This window comes from Seriola dumerili, unplaced genomic scaffold (assembly GCF_002260705.1).
Source record: "Seriola dumerili isolate Sdu_G_001 unplaced genomic scaffold, Sdu_1.0 BDQW01000002.1, whole genome shotgun sequence".
Classification (NCBI taxonomy): domain Eukaryota; kingdom Metazoa; phylum Chordata; class Actinopteri; order Carangiformes; family Carangidae; genus Seriola; species Seriola dumerili.
Genome location: NW_019174257.1, coordinates 305,015 through 327,250, shown reverse-complemented (window position 1 = coordinate 327,250; position 22,236 = coordinate 305,015). Strand labels below are relative to the sequence as shown.

Below are 22,236 nucleotides of genomic sequence, written 5' to 3'. Positions count from 1 at the left end.
AGGTCATAGTAATCTCTCTCTTAAATTAAATCGAAGGCAACTGGACTTGTATTTGTCTGTGGAAGACGTTTCGCCTCTTATCCAAGCGGCTTCATCAGTGGTCTTCATCACTGATGAAGCCGCTTGGATAAGAGGCGAAACGTCTTCCACAGACAAATACAAGTCCAGTTGCCTTCGATTTAATTTAAGAGAGACACACAGTGAGATTGGTTAGAGAACTATTCTATTACTAAATTGTTAAGTTTACCTCTTAGTTAACCTCTGCCCTCAGAAGACCTTTAAAATGAGGCTGTATTTCTTATTATTCAGTGTTCTTCTTTTCCTCCATCTATTTGTTTAGGAGCAGCACCAACAAAATGTCTTGAATCGGCTTCCATCCTCTCATTTTACACACACACGCACACACACACGCACACGCACTTCCATGCAATCACACTGTGAAATTTGTAGTGAGTGTAAGAGCACATACTCACACACACACACACACAGAGAACAATGGGCCAATCCTACAGCAGAAAACAAACAGACAGGGAGATGTCTAAAAGCTCTCAAGATGAGAGCTGCATGCAAATTGTTCTTTTGACAGTATCCTTCCCTAATCACTCACCACTACCACAACATAGACACAGAGACAAACCGAGAAAGACAGAGGGGCAGCGAGAGAAAGAGAGAGCCGAGTGAAATGAGAGAATAGTATCTAGCCATAACAGAGTTGATTGGAGAGGGCCTTATTAAATCTGTTTACATTCCCTGCTGGGCTCCATTCTGTCAGAGAGACTTTCAACTCCATGGGACGTTTTCTGAGGAGTTTTTACACCAAAATGGCTGCCTCTAATTAACAGGGACCTGCCGAGTCCCGGTGGCCAATTATATTCCTCTCCTTGTCCGTGCCCACCAGCACTTGAGCTGCTCAGCAGTCCACTTCATGTTGGTTGTGAGCACTCTAGCTGTCCCTGCTCTCCCACTGTGGAGCCTAGTGCTGTGGACAGAACTCACTGCATGTCCTGCTGACTGGGTACAACACACAGCCCTCGCTGGCTCCCAGCCTCAAGATGCAGCTTCTTCTACTTACAAGTTAAAATGCTACTTGTGTAGGATGCAGCGCCAACGCTGGGCTTCTAGCTAAGAGTAATACATGTAGACCGTGTGCAGTTGTGGGGAAAGTTAGGATACAAATGTGTGAGAGGGTGTTTAATAGAATTCAGACTAAATGGTTGCTGTTATAAGCTGAAAGACACTCAGAGGTCATTCTTGAAAGTGGCATCTTAAGAATGATGAATCAATTTGGCCTGAGTCAAAAAAAAAAAATGCTGAAGCTAGAGTTGCTACAAAGCAAAGTCGATGGGAGAAACCTATTACTTCAAAAATTTTAGAGGGTACTTGAGTGCTCCATAAGGTAGAGAAAGAGAAATTAGAAGCAGGAAAGCAGTGAGCAACTTGAGTCTGGCTGTGCCTGCAGGGAGGTCGAGGTCCATTAGAAATGCCCACAGCTGCTTAATGAAGGCTAAATGGCATGATTGATTTATAACGGATGTATTTTAAATACTAAAACATCAATACATACATATAAAATGAGAAAATACTAAACAGAAGAGTGCAACATTATTTATTGACTTCCTCAAAAGCATATACAAAGGTTGAACATATCAGCAGCTGAATATTGCTCATCTCCGCACAACTTCCTCTACCTTTGCAACCCCAGTCCCCCCTCCTCCCCTCCGTCTATTGCCCCATCCATGATTCTCTGCTCCAGTTCCAACTGTCTCAGTCAGCAGCATCACCACCAGTGCTTATTTATGTAAACACAGTACAATATCAGATCATATTACTTCATGGGTGTGTAAAATGGCTGGGCCATCCATTTGGCAGCAGTAGTCTCCTTACCATCTTTGGCTGTGTCAGCAATCCCTTCTCTGCCCAGCCCTGGAGCTGTGGGAGCTCTGCCTGACGCCACTGTGTCTCTGTCGACCCCTATGGAGCGGAGCACAGGGAGGGAGGGACGCACATCCCACCGTCAACATCATACACTCACTTTGCAAGGTTAGGGTTGTAGTGGGATTTAGGGAGTGGAAGGGGGGAGTTGGGGAAAATGGCGGCTCACTAGAAAAATACAGTTACACCTTTACAGTCATTCCACCAGTCAAACTAAAACAAAGACAGGTGGCTCAGGAATTCTTTGTTTCTGGAAATTATGACTGGTTGACATGATTGGTTTGTCATTGAGAACAAAAATAAATTGGGATGGTTAAGCTTTGGAAAACTGTGTGGCTCAAATTGTCAGAATATTTCTCCTTGAAACGGCTTAAAGACAGAAATTGGGGTAAAGATATTATTTCTTCAGTTTTTTTTTCCAGTCTATTTTAATATCTGAGTACCTTCATAGCGGATTGAATAAAAATGCATGTGTGTGTTGAAAGCAACAGATTGGTGTGGTGACTGCAATGACCTTGGCAGAGTTTATAATGAGGGTTTCCCTCTTGCTCTCTGTGGGTAAACAAGCCTGTGGTTGAAGAGACAGAAATGCCACAAATGAGCAGGAAGTCTGTTCACTAGCTCTCCAGCGCAGGGGGCTTATATGCCTACAGCTATCCACGGATACTACAAGCAGCCAATTTAGCAGGAGAGGAGGAAGAGAGGAGGGATGACCTCTGCCTTCATTTACTCCTTCAGAGAGATGAAGAGAGGGAGTGAGGGATCAGATGGGAGGAGGGAGAAAAGGCAAGGGCTGAGTAATGGGGAAGACACTTCCAATACTTCAAAGAAAAGGAGAGACAGAGGTGGGGGAGGAAAGAGAGTCTGTACATGTTCTGTTGTCAATGTGTCTTGTAAACTTAGGCAGGAATGCATAATGGAGGTCTAAATGAGAGTGAACTGTCAGCTTGAAAGGGAAAAAGAAGATACAGGGGGGCAGAGAGGTCATGGTAGAAAAGATGAGGAAGGATGAGGAATATTGTTTGTACTCGGTGGAAGGTAATAGTGGATATTTTTGGGACGATCATATAGAAATAGGAAGTTGAGAGCCACCTTTGTTTTAGTCTGGTGTAGACAAAAGGGTTACTGTTGAATAATGGTTGTGTAAAATATGAAAACACTCTCTATTGTGTAAATCTAACTGGGACAAATTGGTGAGAAGCATTTACATTTTTTTTTTTGTTTAAATTTTATATCTACTGCATATTAACATTTTCAAGGTTTTAGCTGTGATAGGTCAACCTCATGTAAATGTGCCAAAGCTAGTGAGGTGTATTTATAACCATTTGAAAAAGCCAAGAGTGGACAGTGCCAGGGATAGCTACACCCCCAGGGCTAAGGTGCCCATGCTAGTTACAGTTTAAAGCCACCACATACAGTATAGTGAACCAACATTTATCTCATCAAGAGGGTAGAGGACAACATAGTGTATAGCCTGCATGTTAAAATGACTTTTCCAATCCATTAAATATAAAGTTGAAAAGCTACCCTGAAAAAAGGAAATGTTAGGCAGAGGTGAAACATCAAAAGCATTTTTCACCCATCCGGCAAAGCCATCATTTTACATACTATGTCGGTGCGGAAGTGGATGGTGTGCCGCAGCAAGCAGACAGGGCAGTGTTATTGTAGCAAATGTGGTGATAGAAATGTAAGAAGCAGCAAGCAGATGTATATGAGTCTCCATTTCAACAGCTAGTGTATAGTGCAAATGTCGGCAGAAAGGAATATTACATTTCTTAGAAGTGCGTTTAAGCTTCTGCATCCCATTTTCAAAACACTACTCAGTGCTCAATATTCAATGCTCAACCATTCGATAAAACAAACAGTCTCAGGCGCAACACACACACACACACGCATGCACGCACACACAATTTCATCTTTCTTCATATTCTCGCTGTCCTTGCAGTTATCACATGAACACACACATGTGCGTCTTCTGATAAAATCTCAAATAACACTGGAATAAGGGTGCAATGCAATTACATTCACCAACCATTGAGATGAAAAACCGCTCATGGATACATTTTCAATTATTCAGGGAATACATTTCAGTTGGTGCTCAGATGCTGGGAAAACGTATTATATAATCAATACACTCTATAACGCCATTAATATTTGATGCCACAAAAGTGCTTCCTGTCTCCTTGAGCTCTGGGCCAGTGGTGTCTGGGTACTGCAGTCAAATAGGACGAGCCTTATCCGCCTACAGCAAGGAAGGGGAGTGTACATTTGTTTTCCTCAAACAGTTGAAAAAACCAAAGGCGCAGACAGCTTTCTTTTAGATTTACTGTACATGATTCCATTTTATGAGGCGTTTTTCCAGACTTTGCACAAAGACTATCCGTCTCTCCGTCTTCCCAGCCCAAGCCACTTACGGTACGAGCTGAAATTTAGATGACCAATGAGGTTTTGTCTTCCTCTCCTGTCCTTTTCACCTTAGTCACTCCTCTGCTGCTTTTACACCATAAAACCACCACTTTTTATTGCTGTCCTGGCGCAAGTTTCCCTCCCCCTTCTCTTACAGAGCTTAGACAATCAATTTACCCTGACTTGGTCAGGATAGATGGAGGCTGAAGAGACTGCGGAGTAGACAGTATGCTGCAGGATCTCTCCACTGATAGACACACTGCCTGGCAGCTACAAAATGGAGACAGCATGCAACCATCTGACTTGTTAGACTTCGCCTCACCATCTTGCTCTCTTGATATTATTTGTGATTTCCTTATGTACTATACATCTTTCTTTCTTTTTTAAACATGATTTCGCTTGTTTAAATGATTAACTAAAATTACATAAAATAATTTGACAGAAAACATTTCCTGTTTCTAATTTATTGTCAGACGCAGATACCTTAAATATATTGACAATTTGTGCCATATGTCCCCTTCTTGCTACCACAAAGTGACCACACCAGAAACTATTAAACACAGAAACACAGACTAAAACTCCCCCAGTCCTCCACAGTGATACTGAATTGGAGTTCCTATCAAACTGACTGAGACACACAGAGATTAATACGACTTTACTATCTCAGCTTCTCGGCCAGTCAAGTTCCCTGTAATGCTCTCTGCGCTATTGATTTTTATTTTTCTCTCTCCTCTCCCTTTATTCCTGGCCGTCTCTCTCTCGCCATCTCTCCACCTCCAACAGCATCTTCCGAGCTCTGAAATGTCCTGCAGGTCAGACGGATGCTGGGCCGGATCAATCAGGGAAAGTAATCTGGGACGCCTCATGCACGCAAGCACACACACACAGACACATCACAGATACTCACCAACACACACACACACACACACACACACACACACACACACACACACACACACACACACACACACACCCCTCCTCTGTTGCACTCTGGCCTGCCTGCCTCCAGTCTCATCGATCTGCATCTACTTTACCAAATGGATTCTTCTCTTCTTCTATCCTCCTCCACCTCTTTTCTCTCTGCGTGACTCGGAATAATAAATGTTCCAGACGGGGCAAGACGTGTATGTAAGCAATTTTTCATTTAACTTTGGCTTGACTTTTTTTCCCTTCTCTTCTTTCGCTTTTGTGATGTTTCAGTCTTCAGTGAGATCGATGCAGCTTTCCCACACACTTCCTTGTGGCCCTTGGCTAATCGGCATACACTTGTGTGAGGTCAGAGGTCCGGAGATGACAGGATACGGCCAACTGCCGTAGGGTATATCAGACAAAATCTATATAATAATATCAAGATTTATATTTCAGACAATTAAAGGATGAGTTTGTTCTTATTTTCAAATATTAAACCACTGATGTTTAGTTTCACTTGTTTCTGAAGGTTGTGGAGTCTGACACAACAAAGGCTTTGCCAAATTTTGCAGTTAAATGTTCACAACTGACGTGATGTAACTTGTTCTACTTTATTCCGATTTGGCTTAATTATTATTTCTCTGAAAACTTGTCCCTAAAACTACTTCATGCTGCATTGCTGCATCATTCAAGGACAATGACACTGAGGACCTGCAGTGCTCCGCACATACATAGTCACTTTCTCTCTCACACAGGCAGACAAAATACACACAGACAGACACACACACCACAGTCTCCTTTGCTCAGCCAAACTGTAGGCGGAACTGGAGCCATTTGTCCACTGGCTGAATCCCAACTCTGCACCAACGCATGCAGAAAATTGGTGAGCATCTTGACTCTGGAGATGACACTTCAATTTGTGCAGCTCTAGTGACTGGTGCTCTGCAGTTCCTCCCTTGTGGGGGTGTGAGATCAGCTGGACACCTGCCTAGCTGTTTGGCTGAAGCCTGGAGCACGGGGACTAGGCCTTGGAATTGAAGGCCTGGCCTTGCCTGTCAGCCCAAGTCCCTGTCCCTCAGCCCCAGCCCTGGCCTGGCCTCTCAGGTCCTCATCACGGTTCCCCTAGTTTCACTCCTGTGCCAGGAACAGTCCCTGGCTTAATGCCCCTGACCCCTATTTCTCCATCCAATCCTCAGCTGCAAATCAATGCAGTGCCATCATCCCAACAGCAGTCTTCCCTTGAACAGCATCAAATCCCCATCAACAGCATGCCAGCCTTTGTTCCAGTTCTAGCTGCTGCAGCCAGCACCTCAGCCTCCAGCTCAGTCAAATCAGCAAGATGTCTCTGCTGTGCATCGCTGTCTGTCCTGCTGTAATCCCTGGGTGTGATGGATGGGAGTGATCACTGTTGAGGCCCTTAGCTAGGACATTTTGGTGGATTAAAGAGGCTAAATCATCGTCTCATCCCCTACATGGGATCCCATCCTTAATTAAATGTCATTAGTGTGCTTAAAGGTTTTAGCGGAGTTGATATATATCTATCATGTAGGGCCTATTCAGGAAGTATTAGCCATGTTTCTGTGGTTGCTAAGCATGAAAGACACATTGATAATAAGAGTTAAGGGGTAAAAACAAAGGAGAGAAAGAGAGCACACTGTCAGCCTACGGTAGGCCTACATCACGCCTGTTGTTTAACATGACAGAAAAGGTTGATCCTTCCCAATAGGGGCCTTTTTTTCCTCTGTTTTCATTTTTTCATAACATGAATATCATGTTTGCCACGACAATGTTAAGATCTAACCTGGTTACATTTACTCATTGTGACTGTTCTCTGAATAAATATAAGTGACACTGCAACAGAGTCTAAAGCACTCCGATGACAAAAACCTGCACTATGCTGGATTGCAGTTTGGGGAATAGCTCGTGTTTCTGTGCAGTGCTCATTTCCGTGTCGAACTAAAGTAGCTTTTAGCTGGGCTGGGACAGAAGATAGAGGACGCAGAAACAGACAGTGAGGCAAGGAGAGCAGGCAGGCTGATCCATCTGAGTCAGCACCATGTGTCATGAGCGAGGACTCCACCTCCACAAGTAGCTGGCAGGTGAATGCGACCATGCACCTGTGCAGGCAACCGGCCATTTTAGTGATGCTGGCTCCTATCTTTAGCAAAGTACACTAAAATACACTAGCGCATACATAAACAAACATATGCAAACATGCACAAATTCACACAGATTCACTCCACTGAACTACACAGTTAGTGCACACCTGCATCTATCAAGCCAGAAATAAGGAATTCAGCAGTGCTATGCAATTGCAAACAACTATAAACAACCCTGTATTCCTTACTTGCTCAAGCCTACAGTCATGCTTGCTGTATGTATAAAAAAAAGGTAACTGGCTAAAGCAACATTGCCAAAAGAGGAGAGCAGCAAAATAAGAAACTTGTAAACTCCTCTGATTGAACTCAATTTTCAGTATAATGCACAGTAGGAGTTCTGATTAAAACTGGTTTAAAGCTGGAAGTGGTAATATTGGCTTTGTTGAGCAGGTATTTAAAAAGCTACAAACAGCTGGGAGGTGTACGATAAGAACAAAACCTACAGCACAGCACTAACACACAGAACAAGGGACAAGAGAAAAACACTGGCCCGGCTGCTAAGCAGAGGCAGAGCTCTTCCTAATCTAATCACTGTTTCCCCCATCAGCTGCATCTCAGACACTGCCTGCCTGCCTGCTTGCCTGTGTTTTTGTGTGTGTGTGTGTGTGTGTGTGTGTGTGTGGGTGTGTGTGTGCTTGCGTGTGTGTGTCAGCCTTGCAGCAAAGGCACAGAGCTAAATCATATAGACACCAACCGACCGTTGTACTCATGAATTCATTCCACAGCCTTGGGTACTGTGTGAGGGCGTGTCTGAGTGTATGTTAGTGTGTGTACGCGTGTGTGTCTATGCGTGTGCCTAGCTAATCTGGTTATTGATTCAGCTCTGAACCGGAGCTCATATAATCAAATAGCTGCAAGGGAAAAGGACAGCCGTCCGTCATCTGTCTTAATGAGTAAACAGTTTGATGGAGGCAATGAATAACTCGAAACTACATGTAGATGTAGAAGAGGCTGCTACATCGCTGATAGAGACACAAGCTGAAACTTTCTATGTATCCTCTAGGAAATCTCTTGACAACCTCCTTTCTATGCTGAGTGACATGATGAAACATCAAATTATTTCATTTCTTTCTCTCATACGACAGGTATCCTCTCTGGTGCTTGGTATAGTTGTAAGCCGGGTGTCATTTGAATAATTCGCTACATTAATCATCATGTAAACCAGATCCCTTTGTGCTTGGAAACCTTTTTTTTTCTTTTTTTGGAATCGACTGTCATTCCAATAGTTAAACTACTTCAGTCATTTCCAAAATGCTATAAAGTTGCTTTGTACTCGCCATTACCCAATCAATTTGGAGTTTGACTTTAAAAATTATAGTTAGCCAATCTTCTGTGAAAATCTAATCTCAGTGTAACTTGATGTGAGAGTGGTGCAATCAGAAATGGCTCCTACTGCAGCAGGAGGAGAGGAGAGTGAGACACAAAACCCTAAATGTATACCAGCACAGCTAACAGACGAGCCCCGTGGCACACCAGCTAAACCATTAAGTGTGGCGTGCATTCAAACGAGCAGATTAATCCCCCCCCACCACCACCATACAGCGCAGAGTAATTGAAAATGCCCACAGGAGACTATCTCTGCTCATATACTGTACCATGTGCCAGGGAGGCAACATATAGAAGGTGGTGGTTGATTGCCATAGAAAATTCTGCAATGGGGTTTTAGTGTGACAGCATGTGCAGGAGAGCCGTGCATCCATGAGATAGCACACATCTATCTCTCTACTGTTCCCACTTTTTTTTTTTTTTTTTTTTTACCCCTTCCTTCCTCTCTGACTTGACAGGTGCTGTTCATCCCTGCTGCTGACATTAATCAGTCTCAATAATCACTGGATGTCACGTTCCTTGCTTTTCCATCTAGTTACTGTATATACTGTGCGGGAAGAGCGGCTTTCCTGCCCATTTGAAGGGAATATGCATTGACTGTGTGACTCCATATACCTGTTGTGACAAACACCTCCATTATCAGAATTACTATCTCAAACTGTGGCCCTCTAACTACCACTGAGTCTTAGCTGGTTGGCTATCACTGGTCTTACAGGTACTACATAAAAGGCAGACCAAACGACTGATTGACAACAGGAAATAGTTAGGTATTATCTTCCTCCTTGCCTGCATTCTCTCTAATAATTCATGAGGAGATAGTTTTTTTGATGAAGTCTGTCAGCTCTGGCATTATACCCCTATCTTCAGGAGTCACTGACCACAACTGTTTTCCAGATGGACCTTCCATATCCCCTCTCCTGCCGCTGTGAAATTTTCCTGTGTCTTGGTATACCGCACGGAGCAAGATCAGCCTTTTTTGCCTCTGTTAGTGTTGCTATTGATGATATAAGGCAGGCTAAAGGATGATGTGAGGGAGGCTGTTTGTAGGCCCTAAAGTGTCTATTACCAAGCACAATGGTGCCATTTTGTAGCATGTTCAGTTGCATGTTCAATCTATAATTTATCTGGTTACAGAAATATATAAATGTTTAATATGTCAGAGGCGGTGAGGCCTGTCGAAAGCATGACCTTGAAACGTCCTTTAAACATCACACAGCAACAGCACTGGGGCCACTTAAGCTGCCAAAGCCAAACAACAGGCAACATGCGCACGCAAACACACACACACACACACACACACACACACACTCGCTCACACACACACACACACACACACACACACACACACACACACACACACACACACACACACACACACACATACACAGTCTGCCTGCCTGCCGATGCTTTCCGCTGCTTTCTGTTCTCTTTTTTCCTGGGATGCAAAATGCAGATGAGACGAGTCAGCCGCTTGTGCACAGTCTCAGGAGAAACTGCCACTCAAATCCAAACATCTGTATGAATACCAAAACACACAGGGTACAGTGGAGGATGAGAGAAAGAGAGGGAGAAAGGAAAGGAGAGAGAGAGAGAGAGAGAAGACGACGGAGAGAAAAAGAATGAGCAGTAAAGTAGCTAAGAAAGCCAGTGTTCCTCTCTCCGTCTGTATCTTTGACTGAACAAAGAGCTATATACACATGAATACCTCTTTCCTCCCACTGTATTTTCCATCGGGATATTTATTCTGAAAAGCAGCGATGCACAACAAGGGCTCGGTCCTGTGTTTGCTAGTGGGCTGAGGCGCTAAAACTCCCCAGCTGATTATGTGTCTGTCTGTAGCAGTTTGAGCTGCTGCCAAAGGAATTAGGTCTAGTATTTGTGAATGCTGCTCCCCTCACAGCAGAATGCCTTGCCATGCCTCTCAGATTTCTAGCTTTTTAAAAAGAGAGGAAAAAAAAACATTTTAAATAAATGAAGGAAATCGCTGTGGAAGCCTATTAAATTTTCAACGTGACCGTTTTGTGAGTCTTCATGTGTGTTTAGGCTTCACACAAAAGGAATATTTAAAAACCAAAGCGTGCTAATTGGGACAGAGATTGTTACAGCAGCTTCTTATTCAAACAGGCTTTTGGCTCATTAACTGCTTCCATCCAGCTTTTGTTTAAAGGAAAGTGGAAAAGACATTTAAAGACAATAAAATATTTTGTGATATTTATACAAGCACTGTACCACCAAAATACTGATAGACATAATGTGCTCAAACAAAATATGCCGAAGCAATAGCAAAACCTATTCCCTCCAGTGAGGAGAAGGGACTTTGTCGTCTTCAGCTATGTATCTTAGTCGTGTCATGTCACACACACATCAAATCTTTACTTTGTAATAGCAGCTATATTTTTAACCACCAGTAGACCAGTAGATGGGAGTGTATCAAATTAGTATCATGCAATTCTGCATGATGCAAAACATATTTTGCATGATAGCAATAATTCATTTTATTAAAAAGGTGTTTTACTGTTGCAGCTGTGGCACATTTTTTAGTTGACAGATTGAATTGACAAACAAGTGTTAATGTTATTGTGGCTCAGACTTTCCCTTATAATTATCATCGCATCATTGCATTGAGCGAGGACCTAATGCCCTTCAAGGGAAATTTATATTTTTCCGAGTTCGCTTTACAAGTTGAATAACACCTCCAAGCAAGAAAAAAAAAAAAAAAAAAAAAATGAGGAAAAGGCCTCTCTACAGTCCTGCAGGAGTCTTCCAGTGGTGAAACCTGGTACAAGTGGAGGAAGAGCTCCTACCAAACAAATGTAATCCAACTAAATGCTCTTAGACTCACATCTTTGCCTCACATATCACTAACACCTCTGTGTAGGTCCTCACTCTAAACTGACTGACTAGTGTCTTTGTGTCTCGGCTCTGATCTTTTTGTACATGCCTCACTGGAGCATGTACTGAAAGCTAGAGAGGGGACACAACCAGTGTGATACACACCTCGCCCATGTGCATACACTGTGTGAGGTGCATATCATACACAATAACAACTACATACATGAACTATGCTACAAATACATGAACACAAACATACACAATGTGACCGTTTGACACTCAGCTTTCTGTAGCTGATTACTGTGGATGTAATGAACTGCAATGTAAACTCTTCTTGTCCACAACGTTACTAGCAGTGCAACCGTGAGTATGCACTCTTAACACAAAGCTTAAGACTGCTTAAGGCCCTCTACTTTGCTTGTGTTTACCTCTTGTCCTTCTACAAAGTGTATTTTATGAAAGTCAATTTCAGACATTCCCTGCATACTGAGAAACAAAGCACGACCAGCAAGGCACACCCACAACATGCATAATTCATTTCCACATAAATGTATGTTTTTCTGCTTCTCAGTAAAACAATTTCAAACTATCCAATTGGCCATACACATGTGAAAACTCTTCAGACAAGCAAATATGCATGCTGAGCCTGGGTGAGCAGTTCAAAGGAGGTAAAACCTCTCTGTGATGGATATTTCAGTAGAGCACTGGTCTGGGTGGTCTGCCTCAGTTTGTGAGCTGTTAGTTTTATTACAAGAGGTCTCAAAGTTTGAGCAATTTATTTCAGAGCAATGAAATGTTATAAGATAGGAGTTTCCTAGAAATAAGAGGAAAAGAGAAAAAGTACATTTATACAGTTTTTTAATTTATACACTCAGTTGGCAGTTGCCTAATACAGCAGCCCTGCAATAAATCCTCCGTTCAAGAAGTTTATAGTGTTCAAATTGGAATGAAACTGTTTTAGAGAGATGTTGATTCAACTTGATAGTCGTTTTGGAGGATGCAGTTTGCAGTGATGTTGGATTGTGTTGTGTTATACAAACATTTGTTTCTATTATTTAGTCTAATGCATTTATTATAAATACAGGTAGGCTAAACAACACAAAAAAATACTGTCTGTACAGTGCAATACAGTTCAACAGCACCACGGACTACATTCTCCAGAATTATCAGGAGTGTTGCCAAGTAGATGTTTCTCATAAACTGCAGACTGAGTGTATATTACTATTTGTAGACAGCCAGAAATATAAAATTTTTATGCACTTGCTGGTAGTGCTGGGTTATGTTTAAATTCCCTCTATTGTGCAAAGAATAGTCCGATAGTTCCACAAGCACCATGCAAAACAACTAAAGGTCTGTTTATCTACATATACAATGCGGCACACCCATCTACAGTAAATCCTAGAGAGCTAATGTTTCAGCTCAGGAACATAGGAAAGAAGATTAAGAGGCAATTGTTTCTCTGCCTGAACCACTTCTCCTCTCTATTTGTCACTCTATCCATTTGCTTGGTGTTTAATCAGGCTCTAGTTAACCATGTCACTCTGCATCTGGACACACGTCAGTTGCTCCTATGATATACACACTGTCGTAGACACAAACACACAGAACCGCTAACACAGATATATAAAACATAGCACAGGCTACCACATAATTACTGAGGCAATATTCCTTTATTGTCCTGTTCAACTCTTTTTTTTTGTTAGTTCATCATCTGTCGTTTCTTACATGATGTCTGTACACACCTCAGCAGTACATACCCAAGCACCTCTCCCTATCTTATGTTTCTCTGATCTTCAGTTACATTTAAATCACTACGCACACATTCGGTCTGTGTGCTGTAGCTAATAAATTCCTCACACACCCCACCCTATTAGCATTGATGTGTAACCTTGGAGCTCATGGTGTTCTGCCTCAGGGTAATAGAGCCACTGCATGGTTGTGTGTATCTCTCTCCCTCTGTGTGTGTGTGTGTGTGTGTGTGTGTGTGTGTGTGTGTGTGTGTGTGTGTGTGTGTGTGTGAGAGAGGGTGTATGTGAGAGAGGGTGTATGTGCATGAAAAAATGGCCTGTGTCTAGTACTGGTCCCCCACTGGCTCCCATCAGGAGGCTTCATGGTGCACACACATGTCTTATACTTCCAATACTGATGAACATTCAACTGTTTCACTCCCTCTCTCAATTTTCCTTTTCATTCTGCTTCCATGTTCATTTCTTTAACCCTCTGTATACAATAATACTAGCCTTATCTGTATATACATTATTATCAATATACACTCTTTCTCAGGCCCATTTTCTAACATTGTCAGCCATGTGTTCCTGCTAGGGCCCCTCCATCTATGCTACACTGGGCTGCAAGTCCACACTGTCCAGTGTGACCAGCGTACCAGCTAGCGCCACTAGCCGCATCACCAAACAGGGGAGTCGCCTTCATTTCAATTAGCATTTTGATCGCATCCAATGGAACGAAGCCAGCACGCAAACAATCAAACATTTACTTGCCGACAAATGAATAATGCTTCCACTGTTCTTCATGCAAATACAAAAGTGAGTCAGTCCACTTTGGGGATGGTAAGAGAACCATTTTGATAACAGATGGATGCACTGGCAATGCAAACTAATGGTATTGACTCTGTAGTCAGAACGGTGACGCAGTATCGGCAGTCGGCAATGAAATAAAACTCTGTTTTACTGTATATAAACGACGGGGGAAAAAAATATGGCTGCTAGTTTTATTAGTCAGCCTCTCGCTGTGTCACTTGGATGTGATGGATGAATGGATAAATGGATACAAACTTAAAGTGAGTCTGAGGAAGCTGAGCAAAGCAGAATAATTAGATAGCTTACAGTGATTTCTCTCATGCCGACACATACATTCACAAAGCCAAACACATAATTAAGCACACACACACACATCGGAGCAATGGGCTTAAAACTTGGAGAATATACTACAGCATTACAATATATTGTAATCCAGGCATGCGCATAACTCCAACACACCTACTCCATCTTTCTTCAGCTCTGGCACAACACATGGACAACACACACTCCCACTGTGTGCACAAGCAGCATGACGGATAACATGTCTACTCACATAATTAACAAGCAGTACTTTGCATACATGAATATCAAATCCACAAAAGTCCAGTTTCCCTACCATCTTACAGTGCGTTCAGCATCAATAATGTGCATTCCACCTCTGCTGCGGTACTATACGCAGGTAAATATTTCAGAGTGGTGCAAAGGCAGGAAAAGGGGGGGGACACCTCCAGCCCTAGCTTGAACATAAAATGGGTGCTGTTCCCCGATTTAACCCTTCCCTCCCTCTCTTCCCCTCCCCATCTTTCCTTACCTCTACTCCTGCCTCCACACCTCTCCTATTAGCATGATATCTGGCTCCGTCCCTCCATCTGTCTCCCTTCATTTCTCATCCTGCCCACAAACCTCGTCAGACTAACCCCCCGCTGTATACATCTGCTGTGAGAAGAAACTTAACATTCTGCACAACAAATAGTTCAACAGTATCACTGCATTGCCCGTGCTAGGAGAATATAACACACACTGATAGTAGGTGATAGTACATCTACAACTACAACCTGCTCTAGCGACTGCAGGCTGCCCAAAATGAAACGATTGTTAACAATGTACAGTGTAGTGTAGTGGCAGGCTGCCTGTAAGCTTCTTCCTTACCATCTTAAACCCATTCCACTCCATTTGGGAGATGCCGGCCGTTGTCTCACGCTCTCTCTCTCCTCACACAACAGCTACAGCAACGCCTCAGCAGAAAGAAAATTCCCTACTCTCTCTCACTCTCTTCCTGTCTCAGTCTCCTCTGACACTGTCTCTTTATTTTTCCCTCTCCTTCTCACTCTGCCTCTCTTCCTGTTTCTGCCTGAGTCTTAGCAGCGAGCAGAGAGCAGCGTACTAGAGGCGTAAGGAGCAAGCATCGCCTTCTTCCACAGATGCTGAGAGGAGAATGGTGAGCCTGGATGAGAGTGCTAGGCTGCAGCAAGCCTCCCTCCCTCCCCCCTCCCTCCTTGCTCCCTCCCTCCTTCCCACAGCCACCCGCCCAGTCGCCTGCTCAGCTGGAAGGTCAGAGCCCGCCCATTCCCCGCTCCCCTACCCCCCACCCCTCTCCCCCACCTCTCTTTTAGAGTCTGTGATTGGCTTCCTGGCTTGCCTGTCAGCCCTTGGCCTCACCTCCCCTTCCCTCAGTGTTAACGCCTTCGCTCTCTGGCTGGCTCTGAGCCCTTGTCGGCACACGCCAGCTTCAGCCTGGTTTGGCAGAGAAAAGGCTTTCAGAGTCCCAGCAAAGCAATCAATCGCTGCTGAGGTCTGTGCTTGAGTGAGCCGGGCAGAGCAGCGCGGAGCAGAGCTCTTGGAGAGTGATTGCAGCCTCAGGCACTATGGTAATAGGATGCCTGCGCAGCACTGTGTATAAATTAGCTATTACTGGGTACATGTTAAAATCCCCTGTACATTTACATGACTGTGTATACAGACTAACTCATTCTCCCTCACTCCTTGTCTCTCTCCCTTACACACACACACTTTTACACACACTTGAGGGACCATCCAACAGTTTTGTCTTACAAAATAATGAGTGGGGTCTTTAAGGAATTGTAGATTAGATTATTTCTATTTTTATATTTATTTTTCTCCAACTATGCCTGAATACATCGTTTCAAAATAAAACACACACACAAGCAGAATTTGACTCCAACAACAGTGGCTGCTTCTTTAGTAGTTCATAATTTCCATATGTTGGGCTTTAAATCTAAAATCCGAACGAATTTATGCACAGAAACGCTTGGACAGTCAGTACACACCTGGTCATACAGGTGTAGCCGTGAATGCTATATAGTCAACTCTTTTTAAATTAACGGATTATCGGTAGTGAATCATGAAGGTAAGGTGATTCACTGAAAGCGGTTGTCAGTATGTAAGCTGTAGGCATAAAAAAGAAAGAAAAAGAACAGCACGGCGCTACCTGTCTGCTGCTGCAGTACCCTATATGGCTCCATTAAAATAAAGCTCAGATGGCGGCATACTGCAGGCATAATAAAGAAACAAACAAGTGCGACAGAAAATGTGTGCCCCATGATATCTACTCACCATGACCATTCTTGTGTCGGTGTGACGGGCGGTAACGGTGTTCTCGGCGGACAAACTGTAAAAGCCGGTGAAGTGAGGGAGGCGAAGCGGATAGAGTAGCAGCGGCGTGCTTCACAGGATGAATGGACCGTGTAGTGAGTCTAGCGGAGCCAAAAACTAAACAGAAGCGAACCAGTGGGTGTCGACAACCTGCAGCCCTGTCCCGTGCGAGTGGAAACACGCTTGCGCTTGGTACAGAAAAACTAAAACAAAACAACCGGGCGAGAAAAGAGAATCCACTCAGAGGAAAAGATTCAGCGCGAACACCCCCGCTATCTTTCCCCAAAAAGCCATTTATGGCATGTCCAGTCATCTCACTCGCTGTCTCCCATTGGCTGGGGAGGTGCGGACGGGGCGGTGCGCTCGCGGATGCGAGTGGAGGAGGCAGGCTCGTGTGGTCCACGACGTGTGGAGCAAGGAAGCATCGTGAGCAGAGGAAGGCGCCAGAAAGCAGTTAAGGTGACTTCATGTTCATGTATGTACTTAATTATCCCTCACCTCACGGATAATAATTATGCTTGAGATCAACATACGCTTAAAATCGTGCACGCAGGAGGCTTGTGGTTTGTAACCGCGCTCCTTTATGTCTCTCTTTATGTCATTAAGCACGTACTGCTCCTTTTAAAGCAGCTGATCATTTTAGACTTGTGCACCATGGGTAGCAGGGCTGAAAACGACCTATTTAATCAAGTGCAACTATAAAAATATGACTTGTTTGATGCTATTGCCAATTATTCTAACAAATTACAACCTTCACAACAGTTTTTGTATTTTTTAAATGAATATTTATAAAAAAGGAATTTCTCCATGCCCAGCAGCAAACCTGCCTCAGGTCGATTTTGTCCAGCTGGCCTCTATCTCAGGCAGACAAGAAGAGGGAGCTCTTGCTTCCTTTAACACAGTTACCTGGCAGGCAGCAGCACTTGGCTGTACCTTCAAACATACACACATTCAGACACTGAACATACTGAAATGCATGATGGCCCACACCCTACTTGATAAGCACACATAAGCATATTCATGTGCACACGCGCTCTGTCTGACAAATGCTCTGACACATTCAAGCACCTGCTGTTGATATAAGCACATCCTCTCATTTTGTGTATGACTCTGATATTATCTTTTTACTTCCAGAAAACAGATGAAAACATCACCAGTTTTCCCAACATGTGATCATACTGCTTCCTTTGTGTTCAACAAGCCAACAAGAGGCAGCCAGAGAGTCAGCTCTTTCTCTCTTGCCGCTTTGTTTCAATTAGCATTCAGCTGTGCGAGGCCTGGCAGAGCTAATGTAACGAGTGGACATCCATTAAGCTCAAAGAGGTTTCTTCTCTCCTTCCAGCTCAAGATACATCCTGAGGTACAATCGCACTTTATTTAGATGTGCCACTGGCATGTGAGTATAATCTGTCACTAAACGGTTTAGCGCAATATTTACAATTGTTTTAAAGCGGGGAAATTCCCGGTTATGGTTACATTTTACAGATTATTAAAAAATAGAGTAATCGAGTAGTTGATCAAGAAAAAAATAATCTGCAACAATTTTGATCAGTGATTAATTGTTTGAGTCAACTATCAAGCAAACTGTTGGTCAGACAAAAAAAAAAAAAAAAGATGTCACCTCGGAATCTATGGAATAGTGATAGACACTTTTCACTATATTATCACATTTTATAGACTAGATGAGGATCAGATTATAATAATGGAACAAGATAGATTGATTGATAATGAAAATAATCATTAGCTGCCAAGTTACAGTTTGTAAAACATTTACAGCACCTTTTGTCACCTTCTCACACGGTTGAGCAAAACAGCAAACTGATATTCAAGTTTCCATCAAAACATCAGACTCAGTGTGAATTGCTAGCTTCTCAATAGTGGAGTTAAATGATGTCCCGTGTACCTCATTAAAGGTCCTGCTGTGTGTAGATATAATTAACATTGTGAAGAAAGGGTGTGATGCACCATTCAGCACGTACCACATGTGTACTCCACACTAATATTTATGGTAGGTGTATTTATACAAATGTGAATTGTGAATTTCAACCACATACTCAAGCAGCTACACAAATTAGCTCCCAAATGAACACAATGAAAAAAACCCTGTTAGTAAAGAGGAAAAACAGGAAGAAGACAGAGGCAAAAAGGGAGCAGCGAACTAAAGCTCCCCAATCTCTCCACTTCACCCCTGACCTCTCCACCTGTCTGGTTAGCTAAAGTTAGCTAGCTAGCCTAGCGGAACCATGTGCCTGACATACTAATGAGAATCCTCACTACGCCTTCAATTAGGCCTGAGCAGTACACATACGCACACACACACACACATACACACACAGGGGAAGATGGGCTGAACAAGCTTGCTATTGTTTCAGATAGAATAGAATATGATGGCACTCGCAGTCTGGAGATTTGTCCCGATCATATACTGTATATAACACAACAGAGGGAGAGTACTGTAGAATGAAACACAAAGAAAATGAATTAAAATAGAATGTGCATCTTTGTCTCCCTTTTCGTCTGTTATGTGCTTCCGTATCTTTTCTGCCAAAGAGCGGACAGAAGCAACATTTGCAGCTGAATAGTACCATCAACAAACCCTCAGTTTCCTGTCCATCTTTTATCCTTCTGCTCTGACCTTTTGAGTGTAATAACGGCTTTGGGTTGCACCTGGGAAAAAACATTCCCCATCTCACTGCCTCTAATATCCCCAGTCAGGTTTTTATTGTTGCTTTTTAATTTCTCACTGTAAAGAACTGGTAGCTAGGTCAATGGCCATGCCTGAATCACAAATCACGCCTGTATTTTGTTTTTGTATTCTGTCAACTTCTAGCTGTTGACGGGCAGAGGCAGTTAAAATGTGGGGTGAAAACGGAGGGAGATCATTTTCTTATTTCATAAAAGACAGTGTTTTGAGGTTGCTTTCTCCCTCTGTAATATAATCCAAATAACCTTTTCTCTAAATGAGAATATGATTTGAAAGTGAAAATAGTCTCTCACAGTTGTCTTGCTCGGCGTGTCATTTTAGTAAATTGCTCTACAGGACCATGGTTTTACAAAGCAATGAAAGTGACTGCCGCTACTCAGTAAATTAGCTATAAACACAATCTGCTCTTTGCAGCGCGTTGTGTTATCGAGTGAGAGTGTCTGTCTGTGTAGTTATGATATACAGACACATACCAAAGATGGAACCATGTTGCTGCCATGTCCTAGTTAAGGATACACACTGTGTATTATAATAATGTGTATGGACAGATGGAGGGAGTGGTTGTGATATTTAATCAAGGACATCCATGCTGAGATACTTTACAGTCTGGATGTTAGAGATATTGCACTGTCGCTTATTATCTTGTGGAGTTGGCCTCTCTATACTGTAGAGTTTATGTCTGTGAATAAATTAAATAATGAATAAATGTAAAACTGTCAAATAAGTAATTAATGGTACTGACTACTCTTTTGTAATGCCATTTCTATTTTGTCAGACTTTGCACAAAAAAAGTACATGGCGTTGATTGGATGTGTTATTTGGCCGTTTAGATGATGACTGATGCTAAATAGTTTTTGAGGAGGTAAATGATATTTCTTTCCTCTGCAAAAGTTTTGAAAGTTAAAAAGCTTTTGTGGCTTTAACCCAGGAAGGCCAGCCATACTGTCAGCAATGTGAAACCCCATCTCACCGATTGCCTCTGGCTCACATCCATAAACACACACACACACACACACACACGCACACACTCATACAAAACTGAATCCATACACACACACAAACACGTGCATGCACAGACTTTCATAACTGACACCACAAAGACAAAAACACACAGCATATTGGTTCATGAAGTGCGACACAGTCCTCCACAGTGACTGCTGTTCAGCCGGAGTTTTAAAGGGCTGGACCCCAGAAGTGTGCTTCAGCCTGTGTTTCCAGCCTGCTAATTCAGAGAGCAGAGAGCTGGCTAATTGACATGAACTCCTCCTGCCCTCAATTCTGCCCTGCCTCTCCACCCTAAACCCCTCCTCGTCACAGACCTTAATGGATTAACTGCAGGCTGTGTTGTCCCTCTTAGTCTCTCTTATTCACTCTGGTTCTTTTACACAAACTCATGATGCTGTTGCTCTGCCACGCCCTAAAAAAAGAATCAGTTTGAATCCAGGCTTGAACAACTATTGAATATACTGGTGGCACAGTACTGCACATACACACTATACTCTGGTAGCAGCCAACGCATAGTATTCTGATACCAAGTGTGAAAGAGCAGGTAAAGAATAGTGTACGCAGTATAGCAGGTTTGAATATGCAGTGTGCATACAGTGATAATTGTGGATGCTCTCAGTTTGAGTCTTGTTAACTGTCAGACGCAGTGTTTCAACACCTGTCTTATGTTTCACTCTGCATAATAAGACTTCTATTTAAAGGAGGAGAAGTGAAGATGCCAGCAGAGGTGTTACCTCAAAGTGCTGGAAGAAAATACCTTGATTATTAACAAGAGAAGGAAAACTTGTGTTTTGCAGCAAAACTGATCTTCGCAGGTTCAGAGCAAATTAATGCAACCAAGGACATAAGACGGAAAACACAATCTGAAACTGAATTATCCCAGCTGCAGTGTATGGCAACAGCACTGTACGAGAAAATGAAAACAATAGTGTAACAGAGCTATGGAGACCAACGCATTATTTTTCAGGCCCAGTTGATTTCAGTGCAAAATATCACAGCAGTCTATGCAGTAGAGCAGCCTAATACATTTAATAGACCAGAACACACTCCTCAGTATGCCACGGCTTACTTAGGCTCTTTTTGATTTGCCCTTGAAGGATAGATTTAGTTGCTCTATTGAAGTTCTGGCAGTAGTAGCATCTTGCTGTGCTACTCAGACTGATGATCGCCTCTTTCCTGGCAGGTGTCCACCCTCTGCCGGTAACAATCAACAAATGAGAATCACAGCCTTCAACTTGCCTGTCTCCCTGCCCAGCGACAAACTCAGCATCACTGAGTCTCAGACAGCAGACAGCTATTAACACGATGCGGCTGTATCCGGACAACAATGGGCGGTTTGGACTCAGTTGACTTTTGTTGTTTGCTTTCAGTGTTAAGACCAGGGGCTTCATTTTCATGAATCAATGGCGCACACAGTGTGGATACTGATTTTGGTAATTTCATGGTCAGAGGCGCACAGTGCACCTGCATTGCTGTTGTACGTTCAATCAAATCACCTCTTTTCTTTCTCTTCAAAAGCAAGGTGCTCTGTGCCATGGTGCTCTGACAATTTCGTAATGGAGGGAAGCAGTTGGGAGTGGTTCAGCCACAAAAGCTGATCCTAAGAGAACACTGATGTCCTTAAGCAGGAGCAGCAGAATCACCACAACGGCACCTTATTTAAACTGCTGAGAGTAAATGATGTTAAATTATCATGGGAGCCCAGTCGAGTTCACAGCCAGTCACTGAAATACTTAATGGGTGAAGATGAGAAAAAAGCCTGTGTGCACAAAAAAAAAAACAAAAAAAAACTCAATTTACCAGTGCAAAATCA

The 22,236-nt window shown here is 43.0% G+C and overlaps 1 protein-coding gene across 7 annotated transcripts in view; it reads right to left on the bottom strand.

The window, feature by feature from the left end:
• The window catches only part of elavl4 (ELAV like RNA binding protein 4), a 75,356-nt gene that overhangs the window by 43,247 nt on the left and 9,873 nt on the right, over positions 1-22,236 (bottom strand). For 5 of the 7 annotated variants that reach the window (XM_022743572.1, XM_022743642.1, XM_022743729.1 and 2 more), the window contains one exon: positions 1,885-1,971. In XM_022743572.1, the coding sequence (XP_022599293.1) occupies positions 1,885-1,971 (87 nt within the window). Of the gene's footprint in view, positions 1-1,884; positions 1,972-15,250; positions 15,292-16,675; positions 16,945-22,236 lie in introns of those variants that run through there. The other 2 variants (XM_022744052.1, XM_022743978.1) reach the window with 2 other exon arrangements.